Source organism: Neophocaena asiaeorientalis, unplaced genomic scaffold (assembly GCF_003031525.2).
Source record: "Neophocaena asiaeorientalis asiaeorientalis breed wild unplaced genomic scaffold, Neophocaena_asiaeorientalis_V1.1 scaffold86, whole genome shotgun sequence".
NCBI lineage: Eukaryota > Metazoa > Chordata > Mammalia > Artiodactyla > Phocoenidae > Neophocaena > Neophocaena asiaeorientalis.
The window spans coordinates 1,096,990-1,114,581 of NW_020175039.1; the positions used below are offsets into that span (position 1 = coordinate 1,096,990).

General features: G+C 42.7%; 1 protein-coding gene across 2 annotated transcripts in view; it reads left to right on the top strand.

The window, feature by feature from the left end:
* Window positions 1-17,239, top strand: part of WDFY1 (WD repeat and FYVE domain containing 1) — a 46,419-nt gene extending 29,180 nt beyond the window's left edge. Inside the window, exons 5-12 of one of the 2 annotated variants that reach the window (XM_024763164.1) lie at window positions 1,126-1,276; window positions 3,076-3,188; window positions 5,019-5,145; window positions 7,300-7,405; window positions 12,887-12,988; window positions 14,506-14,636; window positions 16,133-16,241; window positions 17,028-17,239. In XM_024763164.1, coding sequence (XP_024618932.1) covers window positions 1,126-1,276; window positions 3,076-3,188; window positions 5,019-5,145; window positions 7,300-7,405; window positions 12,887-12,988; window positions 14,506-14,636; window positions 16,133-16,241; window positions 17,028-17,087 — 899 coding nt within the window. In that variant the 3' untranslated portion in view covers window positions 17,088-17,239. Of the gene's footprint in view, window positions 1-1,125; window positions 1,277-3,075; window positions 3,189-5,018; window positions 5,146-7,299; window positions 7,406-12,886; window positions 12,989-14,505; window positions 14,637-14,680; window positions 15,390-16,132; window positions 16,242-17,027 lie in introns of those variants that run through there. The other variant, XM_024763165.1, reaches the window with a different exon arrangement.
* The last annotated feature ends 353 nt before the right edge of the window (window positions 17,240-17,592 follow it).

The following is a 17,592-nucleotide window of genomic DNA, read 5'->3' on the forward strand; positions in this document are numbered from 1 at the left end:
TCTAATTCTGTAACTCTGATTACTTCTATTTAAGACAGATTACTAAAAGTAGAATAACTGGGTCAAACTTTAAACCTTTTTTTAATACTCTGGATTTATTTTGCAAAACTCTTTCCAGCAATAGTGTAAATTTTTAATGAGTGGTGATTGAGAGTGCCTATTCATTAAGTTCATTAAGTCTATATTGATCTTTATAAATGTTTATTGCCAGTTTGATAGTCAAAAATTGTTCTCAGTTTTAAAATTATTTAGGCTTTATTTAATGTTGGCCATTTGTCATGTTTTATGAATATCTGTTCATGATTTTGCCCATATTTCCTGGAAGTTGTAGTATTTTCTGATTTTTCTGATTAATTTATGAGAGCCCCTCCGTTTTTCTGAAGCAGCCTACACAGCTGAGAACAAGGTCAGAAGTGTCTCTGTCTAGCCTCTGACTTCATTCATCAAACTGGGCATTTATTAAACACCAGCTGCATGCAAGATCCTGTTCCAGATAAAGTAGACAGGTCACTGCCCTGGTGTGGCTTGCAATTGGCCTGGAAATACAAATATTCTAGAAGTTAGGTAATAGAACACCTTCCTCATTCTCAGCTATTGCTTTGGGGTGTAGAACTTTACAAATGCTTCATCTTAAAAATAATAAAAAGTTAATTTCAGAAAATCTCAGTTGCCCTTTTTTACAATGCCAGTGTTTTCTAAAGAGTCAAAACACTAAAGGTATAGACAATAAAAAACAAACAAACCTATTCTGTTGAGATAAGACTGCTGTTTTCCATATGGAATTCATTGAGAGTTGTATGTGTGTTTTTTAATCAGTTCTCTAATATATTATTTGAATCCCTCTTGAGCCTTACTCTGTAATGATTTGTAGCTTTTGATGGTCTTCCCTGTAGGGAGGCAGAGGGCAGGGCCACGGAGAGCCTGCGATAGATCTTGGGTTGGGGCGGGCAGATGCTCTGCAGCCTGTTTGGAGTGCGGGCATCTCCGGGATAGGACTGCTGAGCCTGTGCGTCTGCAGGCGGACCAAGTGGAGAAGGGAAGCCTCAGTTCACACCCACGGAGACTGGACTCCAAAGGTTACATTTCTTCCTGAAGGGCGCAGACTTTCCCTTTCTGTCCCCACAGCTCATCAGAACCGGGTGACAGCGATTATCTTCAGCCTGGCCACAGAGTGGGTGATCAGCACCGGCCATGACAAGTGTGTCAGCTGGATGTGCACCCGCAGCGGGAACATGCTCGGGAGGCACTTCTCCACTTCCTGGACTTCGTGTCTGCAGTATCCTTCCCTGCCCAGCGCCTCCCGGTCTAAGTAGCTAGTTTTGAATCTGCTTGGAAAGTGCTGATTGAGAGCCAAAGACTGAACGATTCCTACATATTTCACATAAAATCTAAGAATTGCTGTCTCTGCTTTTTTGCTATAAAGTCGGCTTATTAAAGATAATAACTAAATGAATTGCTCTTCTCTGCTGGGATGTGCTCTAGGTGTTTTAATACAAAATCTTGGGGCTTCCCTGGTGGTGCAGTGGTTGAGAGTCCGCCTGCTGATGCAGGGGACACGGGTTCGCGCCCCGGTCCAGGAAGATCCCACATGCCGCGGAGTGGCTGGGCCCGTGAGCCATGGCCGCTGAGCCTGCGTGTCCGGAGCAACGGGAGAGGCCACAACAGTGAGAGGCCCGCATACTGAAAAAACAAAACAAAACAAAACCAAAATCTCGGAAAACCTAAGCCTCGTTAGCACAGACCCCTCCCTTCACTCCTTTGCTTTTCAAAGTGAAAGAAAAGACTTTCTGTTGTATAAAGAAAGAAAGAAAGGAACGACTCTTCTGGTGATGGTTTCTTTGCAGACCCCACAGGAGAACATAAGAAGGGCCTGTGACCCTGGAGTTCATAAATGGGCTACAGTGTGTTTGGAGAGGGTTCATAATCCTTATAATACTCGCAAAGTTGCCTCAGGATATCCCAAATGTTACAGAATTGCCGCTCTCAAATTCTTCTACTACTCTATGGGATTTGTTTCACGTAGAGCTCGCTCTTGCTTAAGGCTGCCTGTGGTAGCTGTGTATCTTAGTGATGGCAAGGTCAAGGCTGTCAACAACAGACAAATGCCCCGCAGTAGTTTCTCTTTGAGAGTTGGACATCTGGTGTAGTAAAACTCTTTTCTTCCATTGAAAGCCTTTATAAAAAAATGTGTGCTACAAATGAATGCACAGCCTGAGATATTTAAAATAGTACCACATGCTTTAGAATCAAGCAAGGGAAGACTACTCAGATGTATCAGGTGCTAAATAAGTTTTTCTGTTATGTGTTTGGCTTTCATATGGATTGATAGAAAATGGCACCGAATCACATAATCATGGCCCAGCCTGTGGTCCTCCTTTTGATCTATGTTTTGGAATTAAAATAGTAGTTATCTTATTGTGGGTAAACTACTGATTTGCCACAAATGTCTATGGCCATAAAGCGACCAAGAAAGTAATGAGTTGTTGCCAATGGTTAATATATTTTTAAATTTAAAGTTTACTACTACCCCGAATGACTGCCGTTTGGTTGATTAAAATTAAAACTCTTCACAGCAATTTAAACCATCCTCTTCACTTAACGCTAAATCATCTAGGCCCCCCATAAAGATGGGTTCATGTCCATATTTGCTGTCAGTTTTACACCATTTCCAGAGATATTTCATGAAAAGCAGTTTTCTTCCAGTTCTTTTTGGCTGTTTTCATTATTGAGCATTTTACTTTTTTAACACTTAGTTATACTTTGCTTATAGTCACGTGTTTTTATATCTGTCTTCTCCATCAGCTCTTAACTTTTTTGTTGCCAATTCCCAGGATGCTGGTTGGAATAGTAACAGCTACTCAGTGAATTCTTGTAGAATGAATGAATATTAATTTTCCTGATAATTCTAGCTTAAAACATTCTTTTTCTTCAATACTTACACGTTGTATGATTTTCAGCTGGGTATTTCTTTTCTCGTAGTTTTAGGTGTGTCACTTACTCTCTTTAGAAGGCACATTTTCTTCTTTATAACTTTGAGATGGATTGTGTTATACGTCCTTGACTGCGTCTCCACAGATACGACTTTGATACTCAGTATGCTTTTGTCGGCGACTGTTCTGGACAGATCAGCCTGCTGAAGCTTGAACAGAGCTCCTGTTCAGTCATTACCACCCTTAAAGGACATGAAGGTAGGCTGTATAATCACCGCCGTTTTTCACCTAATTCGGGCATCCAGATTTAGTTCTCAGCTCTGTGGTTTCACGAATGATCACCTCCTTATGATCTGTCAGATTTCAATTCGATCAGCCAGATAGGGGAATTAAATCTCAAAAGGTCTCAAAGAGTGAAAACTAAGTGAAGGCAGGGTGTTGGGTCGGGTTTCATGTTGTCCAAATCCCTTCTAGATTGCTTGTGTGGAAATACTTTCTATTTTGTTTACCTTTTAAATTAAATGATTTTTGAAGACCTTTTCAAATGTCTTATAAATGGTGAGACCTTTGGAAGAATGTTGTTATTACTGTTTTAAATTTGCCACTTTCTAGGACACCAAGCAAGATGTAGTAGGTGAGTACAACTAGAAGAAATGTATGAGCTGGTTCTGTCTCTACTTGGGAAACATCCCCGGGGGGAGGGACCGCGGGAAAAGAATGACTGCGTGGAATTTTATTATTTCTGTAGGATGGTGAGTTGGCCGGGCTTTGTGGAAAGGCTTTAAAACTCAATCGGCTGTATTGAGTAACAAATTAGAAGCTCTGAGGCCATCTGGTTCACATCGAAGAATTGGGGGTTTGTTGAAGGAATTAATGATGGACTTATTTATGAAAATAGTGTTTTTAAGTGTAACAAGTTAAATGTCCTCCATAGCTAATCTATTTATTTAAAACCGAGTCTATCAGATCAGGGACCTTGAAGGGGAAAAGGGAGAGAGAAGGACAGCAAGTTTGAATAGATTTAGGCAGGAAAGCACAGGCCCTGCAGAAACCACTTTCTGTTTATGACTAATGGTCTCATGATCCCCATGCTGTTAAGTATTCTCTGGGTTGCTAAGGGCAGAGTGTGTTCTGATAACTACTTAGCAGTGTTCATGTAGAAGGACCTTGCTTGTCTGCTCTTAGGCCTCTAGCTGAAGTGCATGGGGCATAGGATCAAACAGGGTCAGGATTTCTGCAAAGTTGATCCCTGAAGCCAGTTTTGCACAATACTTCTTTTTTCACTTTCGTTAAGCTTCTGTGAGAAACTAGTCTCTGTTGGTTGGTTTTGAATGTGGCTTTATCAGTTTTCTGTATACCCACCAAAAATATTATTAGCTTGTGTGACTGGTTCAATTTTATCAAGTTTATTAATAGTTTTTTTCTAGGCAAGCAGCAGTCAATGGAACAATGAAGAGACCTGTTGAAAGTGAAATCTGTAGAAAGAAAGATTTTCCCAAGGATATCAAATTTAATAAGTTTAGCCAATATAGAGTGTGAAATGTAGGGTTTGGATTTTTTTACCTAAGTTCTCTGGCATAATTGTATGGTACACCTGCATCTCTTTTTTTCCCTCTGAGATACTTAATTCAGTTTTCTTAAATGTAGGCATCCTGTGGTAAGACACCTGCAAGGTCCCAGAGCCCTAGAATAATCTAGATTTTAATCTTATATAAGGTAACCACAGAAAACTTCAGTGCCTTTTCTCATTAGATATTGGTAGCTATTTTTTTTTTCTTCAGAAGCTTTTTCTGAACTAACCCTCATATACAGCTATTTTATAACTTTTTGGTATAGACGGGGAAAATCTTCTTTAAACACATTTGTGTTCAAAGCAGTTTGATATACAGCTGAAAATCCTAATCTTGTAGCTTGGGACAGCGGATGTGCTGTGCCTTCTCTGTGACTCGTGATAAAGTGTTGAACGCCCTTTTGTACGATGAAAATACATTTTTACTTGAAGATTCAGCTGGTCCTCATTCGGTCTTCTGCCTCAGATGTGTATGTCCTGATGTAGAATTACATTTAGCCTCCCTCTCTCACGCCTAGGTAGTGTCGCCTGCCTCTGGTGGGACCCTATTCAACGGTTACTCTTCTCAGGAGCCTCTGACAACAGCGTCATCATGTGGGACATCGGAGGAAGGAAAGGCCGCACACTCTTGCTGCAGGGCCACCAGTGCGTGACTGTTTGTGAGGGTGGGGAAAGAATCTGAGTTGGGGCAGGTCGGGGGAGGCGTTAGTATTCTGAGACTACTTTCTCCAAACCCCGTCTCTTAGCAGACAGTGAGCCCTGTTTGATAGGGCTCTCTCAGTCTGCTTCTAACTGCTTTTCCGTGAGGCCCGAGTGTCTGGTGTTCTGTAGCAAAAACAGAGGCCAGGGTTTTCTTCTTCCTTAGTCCATTGGTAGTAAGTACCGTGCCATTGGTAGTTTGATAGGGAATTGCATTGAATCAGTAGATTGCTTTGGGTAGTACAGTCATTTTCACAATGTTGATTCTTCCAATCCAAGGACATGGTATATTTCTCCATCTGTTTATGTCATCTTTGATGTCTTTCATCAGTGTTTTATAGTTTTCTGAGTACAAGTCTTTCGCCTCCTTAGGCAGGTTTATTCCTGGGTATTTTATTCATTTTGTTGCAATGGTAAATTGGAATGTTTCCTTAATTTCTCTTTCTGATTTTTCGTTGTTGGTGTAGAGGAATGCAAGAGATTTCTGTGCATTAATTTTGTATCCTGCAACCTTACCAAATTCACTGATTAGTTCTAGTAGTTTTCTGGTGGCATCTTTAGGATTCTCTATGTATAGTATCATGTCATCTGCAAACGGGGACAGTTTTACTTCTTCTTTTCCAATTTGTATTTCTTTTATGTCTTTTTCTTCTCTGATTGCTGTGGCTAGGACTTCCAAAACTATGTTGAGTAAGAGTGGTGAGAGTGGACACCTTTGTCTTGTTCCTGATCTTAGTGGAAATGCTTTCAGTTTTTCACCATTGAGAATGATGCTTGCTGTGGGTTTATCACATATGGCCTTGATTATGTTGAGGTAGGTACCCTCTCTGCCCACTTTCTGGAGAGTTTTTATCATAAGTGGGTGTTGAATTTTGTCAGAAGCTTTTTCTGCATCTATTGAGATGATCATATGGTTTTTCTTCTTCAATTTGTTCATATGGTGTAGCATATTGATTGATTTCTGTATATTGAAGAATCCTTGCATCCCTTGGATAAATCCCACTTGATCATGGTGTATGATCCTTTTAATGTGCTGTTGGATTCTGTTTGCTAGTATTTTGTTGAGGATTTTTGCATCTGTGTTCATCAGTGATATTGGTCTATAATTTTTTTGTGTGTGATATCTTTTTCTGGTTTTGGTATCAGGGTGATGGTGGCTTCGTAGAATAAATTTGGGAGTGTTTCTCCCTGTGTAGTTTTTTGGAAGAGTTTGAGAAGGGATCGGTATTAGCTCTTCTCTAAATGTTTGATAGAATTCGCCTGTGAAGCCATCTGGTCCTGGACTTTTGTTTGCTGGAAGATTTTTAATTGCAGTTTCAATTTCATTACTTGTGATAGGTCTGTTTATATTTTCTAATTCTTCCTGGTTCAGTCTTGGAAAATTGTACCTTTCCAAGAATTTGTCCATTTCTTCGTGGTTGTCATTTTATTGGCATATAGTTGTTTATAGTAGTCTCTTATAATCCTTTTGCATCTCTGCAGTGTCAGTTGTGATTTCTCCTTTTTCATTTCTAATTTTATTGCTTTCGTCCTCTCCCTTTTTTTCTTGATGAGTCTGGCTGAGGGTTTATCAGTTTTGCTTATCTTCTCAAAGAACCAGCTTTTAGTTTTATTGATCTTTGCTATTGCTTTCTTCCTTGCTATTTCATTTATTTCTGCTCTGATCTTTATAATTTCTTTCCTTCTACTGACTTCTAGTTTTCCTTGTTCTTCTTTCTCTAGTTGTTTTAAGTGTAGGGTTAGATTGTTTATTTGAGATTTTTCTTGTTTCTTGAGGTGAGATTGTATTGCTATAAACAAGATGGCAGTGTGGGAAAACGTGGAGTTAGCGTCTCCCCACAAATAGGGCGCCTGCCGGCCGCTGGTGGGGGACTCTGACCTGCAGTTCTTAATGACTGATTAGTAGTGTTTATTTCATAGAAACTATTTTTCTGTATAATAAGTTATAGAATGCCAATTAAAGTTTATACTGGGATCCAGATCATCAATGATAAAATGTCAGTTGCTGATTCCAACGAGGGGAGAGATTTGAGCCTGCATGAAGATGATGTCTGTGTTTTCCACATTGAGACACGTGACTGTTGTGTGTGCTGTTTGCAGTGACAGGGTGCAGTCGCTGTGTTACCTTCAGCTCACGAGGCAGCTGGTCTCCTGTTCCTCAGACGGTGGAATTGCAGTGTGGAACATGGATGTTAGCAGAGAGGAGGTAAGAGAGGGCAAAGCAGGGCTGACCAGGAGAGCTCCCACAGCCTGCCTCTTGGTTTTCTACCTGGTGACCGGAGATGCCAGCCAAGGTGCAGACAGTCCCAGCTCTTACTGGTTATCAGCTGACGGGGTCCTGCATGTCACTTTGCACTGCATTCACTACTCATTGGAGAGTTTCCACAGGGACAGGCGATATACACAGCCAGGGCATTTAGGCTGATTTTCACAGAGAAGGGCAAGGAGAGGACCCGGGAGACGGTCTGCCATGCCCAGGGGAGTGACTATGGGGAAGCACTCCGAGGTTGCACACCTGCCCTGGGGTCCCCGAGACGCGCACCAGGGGCATAGCTCCTCTGGGAAAATATATCTCTGTTCTCTGCTTTTATTTTCCACTGACTTCTGTTCCACTGAGTCCATGTAACATAGTGTTCTTTTCAGGAGACCTGAGTTCTAAGTGCCTTAATTTCCCTGAGTCTCCATTCCTTCTTCCGTAAAGTAAAATAGTTGAATGAGATGACTTCTGAGGTCTCTTCCAATTCTTTAGACAGACACTCTATCTAAGCAATCTCTCTGTCTTTTTTTCTATTTTAAAGAATGCTGCAGTGAACATTTTTGACCTTGTCATTGTGTGATTGTTCAATTATTTATTTCAGACAGATTTCTGAAAATAGACCCTTTGGGTCAAGGATATGTGCATTCTGAATGCTTTTTATAGATGTTGTCAGATGATTTCCAGGCAGGATTTCCATTCTCATCTCTGCCAGCACAGGTATTTATCTGTCTTTTCCAAGTGGCGTTTAAAACCTGTGACGTAGATAGCGGAGTTGATTCCAGAGAAGATTTTAGTGTGAGGGGTGTTAAAGACTTATGGTTTAACTTCAGAAACATGTATTGAGCATCTAAAGGGTGGCCCTAAAGTCTGGAAACTTAGGTGCATATGCATCATAAATGATACTGCATTGCAGTACATACTGTATCGCATGATGTCACATGATGTGTTCCAGGTGCCGTCCTTTACGCAGCGTGTAGGTCAGTATGCTGCACACCTCTGTGGTGGACGCCAGGCATGAATGCAGCATTCCCACCCACCCCTGCATGTATCTGCTTTGTGTTGCCTCTAATTACTTGTGAGTCTGATTCTCACTGAATAAACTCGCATCTTTAGTATACCCTAGGGACGTAATCAAAGGGGTTCAGTCTATTTAAAAGAAATAGCGGGCTTCCCTGGTGGCACAGTGGTTAAGAATCTGCCTGCCAATGCAGGGGACACGGGTTTGAGCCCTGCTCTGGGAAGATCCCACATGCTGTGGAGCAACTAAGCCCATGTGCCACAACTACTGAGCCCACGCGCCGCATCTACTGAAGCCCGCGTGCTCTAGAACCCGTGCCCCACAACAAGAGAAGCCACCGCAATGAGAAGCCCGCGCACCACAACGAAGAGTAGACCCCGCTCGCCGCAACTAGAGAAAGCCTGCACACAACAACGAAGGCCCAACACAGCCAAAAATAATAAATAAAAATAAATTTATAAAACAAAATAAAAGAAATAGCAGTATTACTCACTTCCAGACTTTATGATTACCATGCTTTATACACAAAGATTCATACCTGCAAGAAGCTTGTAATCTAGTGAAGGAAACAGACTACCGTATAAATGATAAAATGCGGTCCGTCATCTGGAGAAGTACCGATCGCTACTTTTTTAGTGACCTCATATAGAGGAAATCTTGATTGCATGTCTGCTGGTTAATTTCCCTTTTAGAATTTTCTAAAGATCTTTTTGTAAGGCTTAGAGTAACTTGTTATTAAACATATGTAACATTGGCTCGATATTCCAGAGTGTGTAATACTTTCTTTGCAAAGATTTATTTGAGCCACGTTTTATATTTATCATCTGCTAGTTACGTGCGACAGTGGCAGCTAGTATACTGTTCCATTTCCTAGACTCGGCCTGTTGTTTTTCAGTCTTATTCTGTGTTCCCTGGATCATGAGGGAGGAGACCACTGGGGCCTGATGCTACTAGTGGCTCTTATAAGAGTTTAACCGCTTGGATTTCAATCCACTATTCTCATCCTTGGTAAGTTCTTTCAGATGTAGCAAGTAGAAGCAGAGTTCTTACCTTCAAGATTATGTGAGTGTGGAGTTTATTTGTGCCTCTAGGGAAAGAAAAGACAGTCCTGTCATTCCTGTGGGGGTCACTCTTTTCCTTGTAGTCACTTATGGAAGAGTACCCCAAATCACGAGCACACAGCTGGTAATACGTTTTGCTCTATGAGCTTTTCTGTCTCAATGGTTGGCAGTATTGGTGGGAAAGAAAATTATGTCAAAAAGATGCAGCACTTTTAGTAGATTTTTTGGGGGTTTTTTTTGTTGTTGTTTTGTTTTGTTTCTACCAGCTGAGTAAATATTAGTGCAAAAGTAAGCCACCTCCGATCTGTTAGATTCTGAACTTGAGTTAGGGTTTTGGACAATTTGTAGGACTTCTTTAGGCACAGGCCTAGAGGATTAATCCCAGATTCCCTAGCCCCACAGTGTTTGCTGGAATTTCTTTCTGAGTCACCTGGAAACACTGACTGTGGAGTGTCCGCAGCCTACAGTGGCTGTCGGCCACCACACTGGCTGGTTGGAAGCAGATCTGCCTCCCTTCCAGATTGTAATCAAAGGGACTCCTTTCTGGAAGTAGGCATGAAACACAAATGAGCAAGTAACAAGAATTAGAATGAAGCCTCTTGAAATGAGAACTTTATTTGGAGCTAGTAGATCACAGAATGGATACTATCTTACACATCAGTGCAAAGTAGGCGAGCGCACCCATTAGCAGCAGCAGTGCATTGGGGTTGTTCTTGTTACATCATCTTTGTCCAGATTAGGCAGATGGAGCAACATGGAGAAAAGAGAGTGAAACAGAAAACTTGATTAATGTTCTCTTCGGCTCTTCTCAGCATAAAAGAAAACTTTGTCTCCTTAGAGAATAAGCATTTAATAGGATGGTTCATGATAGCTTACACCATAACACAATTCTATTAAAAGAAACAAAGTTATGGATATTTCTTATATCAAAATATGTTCCAATAAGTCTGTTTATTTCTGAGTTCATTTTTTCATTTGTTATCTCAAATTATTTAAAGCATATTTTTTCTTCCCTCATGCCCCTCTGCCCTCCAGCTCAGCAAAGTAATATTCTTTCCTAACCCTTAGGCAGAAGTGTGGTTCCTGAGTGCAGGAACTCAGTCCCCATAGGTTGTCATACTCCGGAAACATGTTTGGAGACCCTGACGTGTTGAAGTGAAGAGGACCATGTCCAGAGGCTGTGTGGAGCACAGTGGACGAGTGCAGGGCTGTGGGCTGGACTCTTGGGTCTACTGGGAGCTCTACCCACTAACCAACCATGGACAGTCACTTCAATCTCTGAGCCACAGTTTCTTTGCCTGTAAAATGGGGAGAACGTTGCTCTGTATCTCCTAGGGTTGTACTGAAAATTAAGCAAAGTAAGGCATATAAAACCCTTGGCACACACTGCTGGACTTATAAGACCCTTTGTATATACCAGGCATTATGCAAAACGCTTCGCCAACGTTGCCTCATTTAATCCTCACAGCCTTATGCGGTTTATACTCATACTTGAATATCACTGCCGTGAATACGTTTTTGCGTTCATCTTGTCCCACGTGACTGTTCCTCACGTGGGTGGTATTGCAGGAGTTACACTGGCGTGTGTCACAAACATAAGACTAGACAGTGGCCCCTGCTTTCCTTCCCCCTGCGATTTAATGTCCCCACGTTGTTGGCAGCAGGGCCCGTCGTGTCATTGTAATCACCGTTTCTCCTTCAGGAACATTGTTCACAGGCAGTGTTTTCAAACCACCTTCTCTCTTCCCTGGTCACAGAAACAAGTAATTCTACATCAAGTAGTATTCTTCCTCACAGAGGTGCGCATCTCTTTATCACCCTTTCTGTCCTCCCTTCTCATTTCCAACATTAGCGCAGTTATTTAAAGAAACCTCTCCTCTGTCTCAGCCCACTTCATTCTGTTTGTGAGTGCCTTACCCCCCAACCCCCGAAAGAAAGACCTTCGTAATGGCTGTCCTATATAGAAATATTTCTAGTGCCATATCTAAAATAAGGAATAGGAAAGCCAAAAGTTTTGATGAAATAGGAAACAAAAAAAGAAGTTGGGAAACTCATTCTTTAAACCACCAAAAGTCCCCTTTCGAATCTCTGTAAAGCTGACCATCTTCACTGAATATTTTATAAGGATCAGTGTAGGTCATTTCCTGTGGTTCTCCCATGGTCTTCTCTTAACAGATACATTTTTCTTGAGTGTTAACTTTCCAGATCAAGAACAGATTATTTCTTACTTCATGACCTTTGGTTTAATTTTATGGAAGTAGTATTTTCTATTTTTACTGCACATATATGACGATACATGATTGAGGTTAAATAGGCTTTTAGCAGGTTCATCTTGTAATCAAATACAACTTGTAATGTTTTGTTTAGAGAAATATTTTCTAAGTTCTCAGTGAAGTAATTTTGAGGCCTAATTGCCCTGTTTCAACAAAAATTCATTGAGCGCCTACCCTGTGACAGACTGAACATATTTAAAGATGAAAAGACCAGTGAATAATTCATAGGTTAGTCGAACGGGCTGGGGGGAGGAAATGTGCATAAAGAATTGCGGTGCAGGGCTTCCCTGGTGGCGCAGTGGTTGAGAGTCCGCCTGCCGATGCAGGGGACGCTGGTTCGTGCCCCAGTCCGGGAAGATCCCACATGTCGCGGAGCGGCTGGGCCTGTGAGCCTTGGCCGCTGAGCCTGCGCGTCTGGAGCCTGTGCTCCGCGACGGGAGAGGCCACAGCAGTGAGGGGCCCACGTACTGCAAAAAAGAAAAAAAAAAGAATTGCAGTGCAGAGAGATCACTGCTCGAATGGGGGTCCGCAGGCTGGCTGTGTGGGCACCACTCCCGGGAACTGGGAATGGGGGCGGGGCAGCTCACCTGTCTGACACGATGTCCCGCCCCAAAGATCTCCTGCTGGTCACCTTGTGACCCCACAAGCCTTCTCAAGTGGTAGTTCGTCAGGTTCTGCAAGAAAGGTTTTTGCTCAACTGGATATAGTTATCAAACAACTTTAAAAACTTTGGGCATAAAAAAGAAGTGTATGAAGACAACCCTTAAGAGTTCATAATGCAAAATGAACTACTCCCTCCTATCGGTAGATTAAAAATGAACAATCCTGAAAACATGGCAAAAATGATAAAGATGATTCAAAACACAAACATAATACTGAATATGTTTATTACATATTAATAATGAATATGTTTATTACATATAATTAATAATGAATACTGAATACTTCAATATATAATATATTGAAGTTTGAAAAAAGGATAACCCCACCAAGGTCTGGAACTGTTGTGTTAATTTCTGACAACTCAGGGTAAACAGGCAGATGCTCACATGTTGGGTTTCACTTTCTCCTCCCCCAGGCTCCTCAGTGGTTAGAAAGTGATTCTTGTCAGAAATGTGAGCAGCCCTTTTTCTGGAATATAAAGCAGATGTGGGACACGAAGACACTGGGGTTGAGACAGGTGAGTAGCCAACATCGAGTCATCACTGGGTTAATTATGTGTTTTGTTATTTATATGATTAATCTGTCATTTTGTTTGGAATCGCACTTTTCCCTGTAAATGCTGTTGATTCCTACCCTTGTGGTGTCACCATCATTGTGTGACTGACCATGAGCAGGGCCTTTCCCGAGTAATAGTGAGACCGTTAGCAGACTATGCCACTGCTTGTCCTGCACTAGAAAAGCCGGGACGCACAGAAAACCCTGGGAGCCCATTTGTCAATAGATGAAAGAGTTTTGAGTTTAGGACTATCACTTGTTAAAGTCAGTGTTTGTACTACATCAGAATGAACTGGGGCATCTAAGCCTAATGCTTGCACAAACAGACAACAAGTAACAGATTAGCCCTCACTGGAATACTCTGACACCAAGAATTTTAGATTATTCATAAATTGTTCCATGTAAGTGTACCTGGAGCATTTCTATTAAGCATGTTTCAAGTATGTACTGTTTTTTATCTTTTTTAATTTGTTGAAGATACATGTCCCAAATAGCCTACAGATTTCAAGGAAGCGGTTACCACTGGATAGTCACGTAACACTAAAGTTCTACAAAAAAAATAGTTCTACAGTAGCCTTGAAGGTAGCCACTCATTCAGATTGAATATGAATTTGTGCAGGTTAAGTAAAAAAGAATGCCAATTTTATTCCTTTTATTACTGGTTGACGGAAAGTTTGTGTGTGTTAATAAACTTTCTTTGACTTTACTTATGAAGCTACTCTACACCAAGGTCAGGTATGAGACTGGCAGGCAGTGCAGGAATTGTTTTAGCATTCATAACATTCTAATGCTTGGAAGTAGCACCCACATTGCAGCCTTGGCCTAGTTTTCGCGACGCATGTCTGGTGGTAACTGATGTGTGAAGTAGTCTCTACTTCAAAGGAAACATGAAGAATTAATTTTAATCTTATGAGTTAACAACTAGTGGTAGAGAGAGGAAAGGTGTGGCTCACAAGGCTTTTAGTGGTTTAAAAAAAATATGTTAAAATTAGTAATAATAACTGGGCTATTTTGGAATGTTCTTGGTGCTTATTTCCAGAATCACATTTTGAAAGATTAAAAGAAATAGTACAACATGATTATGGTTATCTGTTTCTTAATGAGGGCAAATTACATGTAAAACTTTATATCAAAACTTTTCTCTGTAATAGGAATAAATATTTCCCTCCTGAAGTCTCTAGCCATTTGGGTTCCTGAATGAGCTTGAACTTGGTCTTGGCAATGTTGTTTATGGTCGCCTAGGCAGATAATATGAATGAATAAAAACTAGTATTTAACCAATAACAAAGCAAAGATATTTGGAAATCCTCAACGGGTGTTGATATTGTCTGCCTTTGGCGTGTTTATTGATACATTGAATTGGGGGTGATTATAATTCGAGGCACATTGTCCCAATTCCATTTCCCCTACTCTGAAGTGAGGCCACGGGCATTAAAGCAAAAGGTAAACTCCTCCTCTTCCTCCTTCTGGTCCCGGAAGCATCACTGCAGGAAGTGTGGGCAGGCTGTCTGTGGGAAGTGCAGCAGCAAGCGCTCCAGCTACCCTGTCATGGGCTTTGAGTTCCAGGTCCGCGTCTGCGATTCCTGCTATGACTCCATCAAGGACGAGGAGTGAGTGTTTGCTTATCTTTATCTTTTTGTGTGTCCATCTGCAGTGGGAGAGCCCGAGAAATGATACAGATACATGGTTGACCCTTGAACAACACGAGGGTCAGAGGTGCAGCCCTCCGCGTCGTGGGTAACTTGGGTATAAAAAGAGTTGGCCCTTCCTATCCACGGTTCTGCGGACCACGTAGTGCTGTGGTATTACCGTTGAAAAAACTCTGGGTATAAGCGGACCCACGCCATTGGAAGCGTGTTGTTCAGGATCACCTGTGTTCCTGCCCACACGTTTATCCCTTTCATAAACAGTTTCTAAAGAGAGGATTCTGCTCTAGCTTTATGACTTAAGACAAGTTTCTCCCAAACACTGTGAGAAATGATGCTGCTAGGACCAGTCTGGCCCGGAGCCCCTCACCACTCGGGATGCTGTGAGGGTGCAGGCCGTGTGCACACTGATGGGTGGCTGAACTGGCACCCTACAGAAGCACCCTGGCTTCCACCTGTGTGCACACACGCATGGAAATTTTATTTGTGGGAAAACTCCGGAGACCCCTGTTCTCTATTCCACAACAATCCGACCTAGCAATCTGTTCTTAAATAACTATTTGTGTGTAAGACAAATCTGTCTGTCCTCCATTCTCTCCTGACTCAGGCAGATCCATTTGGACAGAACCAGCATTTTATTTTGCTCCTTTCTTTTATTTTTATTAATTTTTGGCCGCATTGGGTCGTCGTTGCTGCGTGCGAGCTTTCGCTAGTTGCGGCTAGCGGGGTCTACTGTTCGTTGCGGTGGGCAGGCTTCTCATTGCGGTGGCTTCTCTTGTTGCGGAACACGGGCTTTAGGTGCGTGGGCTTCAGTAGTTGCAGCACGCAGCTCAGTAGTTGTGAGGCACGGGCTTAGTTGCTCCGCGGCATGTGGGATCTTCCCGGACCAGGGCTCGAACCCGTGTCCCCTGCATCGGCAGGCGGATTCTTAACCACTGTGCCACCAGGGAAGCTGGCGAATCATCTTTGAAAGTAGCAGACGGACACACCTTGGGGGAAGCCCAAGTAGGAAAGCTAGTGCGGCACCACTGGTGCCGGTCAGGGAGCTGGAGATGGGGCCTGGGCTGCTGCTGGCTTTGGAGCAGAGTGAGGGTCAGTGTGCTCAGGAGCGCTGCTTCTCACACCAGGGTTCCGGGGGAGCCTGCAGCCTGGGATCTCATGCAGTGTAGTCTTGTCCTTATGTCTAGGAAGGTACCAGCCTTTCCGCTAAAAAAAAAAAAAAGAAAAGAAAAAAAAAAAATTTAGTTATTTTGGGAGTTTTAGAAAATCTTTTATAAAACAGTCTTGCAACTTATCATGCTTTCCATCATCCTTTAATTATAGTTTTCAAAACTGCAGCCACGTTTTTAGGAGCGAATTTTGACGCTGTTATCGTATTTCCTCTCTGTTGCTAAGAAAATTCATCCCTTGGCTCTAGAAACAGTGGGGTGAGTTTAAATGGTCTCTTTTCTCTCTGTTAGTCGGACTTCTCTAGCAACCTTTCACGAAGGAAAACATAACATCTCCCACATGTCCATGGATGTTGCTAGGGGCCTGATGGTGACCTGTGGGACCGATCGCGTGGTGAAGGTAACCTGCCAATTAGCACCTCAGTGTAGATTGCTCCACCGTCATGCTATGAATGTGCATACGGCATTCTGATTGGCAAGCTCGCCTTGCCTTTTGATGAACAACCTATAGCCACGTGGAAACCTGGAAACGAACTGCATGTTTGTGAGTTTCCACGCCCTTGGTGGTGTCTCCCTCGGCCACGTCGTTCTCTCCAGGTGAGCCAGTGAGGTCCTGGCACACCTCTGTCACTGTCTGCACTGAGCCAGCCCCAGGGTCCTCCCTCCCAGTGCCTGGCCTTAGCTGACCCCTTTCTCTGATCATGCCTTCCCTGGCTATTGATCCTTTCATCCTGGGCAGAAGGCTTCCCACGTATAAGAAATAACCACACGCTTTTTTATTAAATCCTTGGGTGGCTAACGCAGAAACTGAAAGTAAGTGTTTTATCCTTAGTACCACTCTTGAGTTGTAAAACTATGACATAGTTTATGTCATAATGAAAAAAAAAAGGGGCTTTTCCCCAGTGGGCTTTTTATTAAAAATAAAAGTAAATTTATAGTAAAACATCATTATGATGTAATTTACAGGTGTCGAGAGAGATACTGCTTATAAGCTGTTTTCATATTTTAGCTGACCACGTTGTTTCGTCGCTGTGTAAATCTCGAGAAGGTTTTGTAGGGAAAGAAGAGAATGAGTTATGTTGGCCCCTTTGAGAGTGTAACAGCTGTCTGTTCTGAGCACCAACAGCGCCTCCTGGGGGGCCACGTGACTGGTGCTGCGTCTCCAGGCCTCCCCCTTCTCTTGCAGATTTGGGACATGACGCCCGTGGTGGGCTGCAGCCTGGCGACTGGGTTTTCTCCACATTGATCCAGGAGCCGGGCGGGGTCTGCACCTTCCCAGCAGCAGCCTTCACCAAACAGGATGCTTCCCTGTAGCTCCACAGTCACTGTCACGTGGATGGACAGCAGCCACTAAAAACCAAATCAACGTTTTTAAAAAGAAAAAAAAAAGTAAAGGTGTGTTTTGGGGCCTTTGTGGAACTACCCGTGGGATGTAGCGGGTCCCCAAGGAATGGAGTTACTCCAGCGAGACGTCCTCGGGCATGGTGAGCTGACGTGTGCTGAGGCAGTAATTTAGCACACGAGAGTTTCGGAGGAAAAATACTGAACGGAAGAGTTAAAGCCTAGAACTTTCTTCAAGCAGTTCCAACTACAAACACACTTCCCCCCAGACCTGCTGGGCCCGCAGGGGCTCCCATGCTTCTCTGCAGGCGGAGCAGGGGTCAGGGGAGGAGGGCTTGTTCTCTCCCTTGGGGGCTGCAGTGGGACTTAGGAACCCAGAGATTCTCCTCATCTGCTGGCAGTCTGTGAAT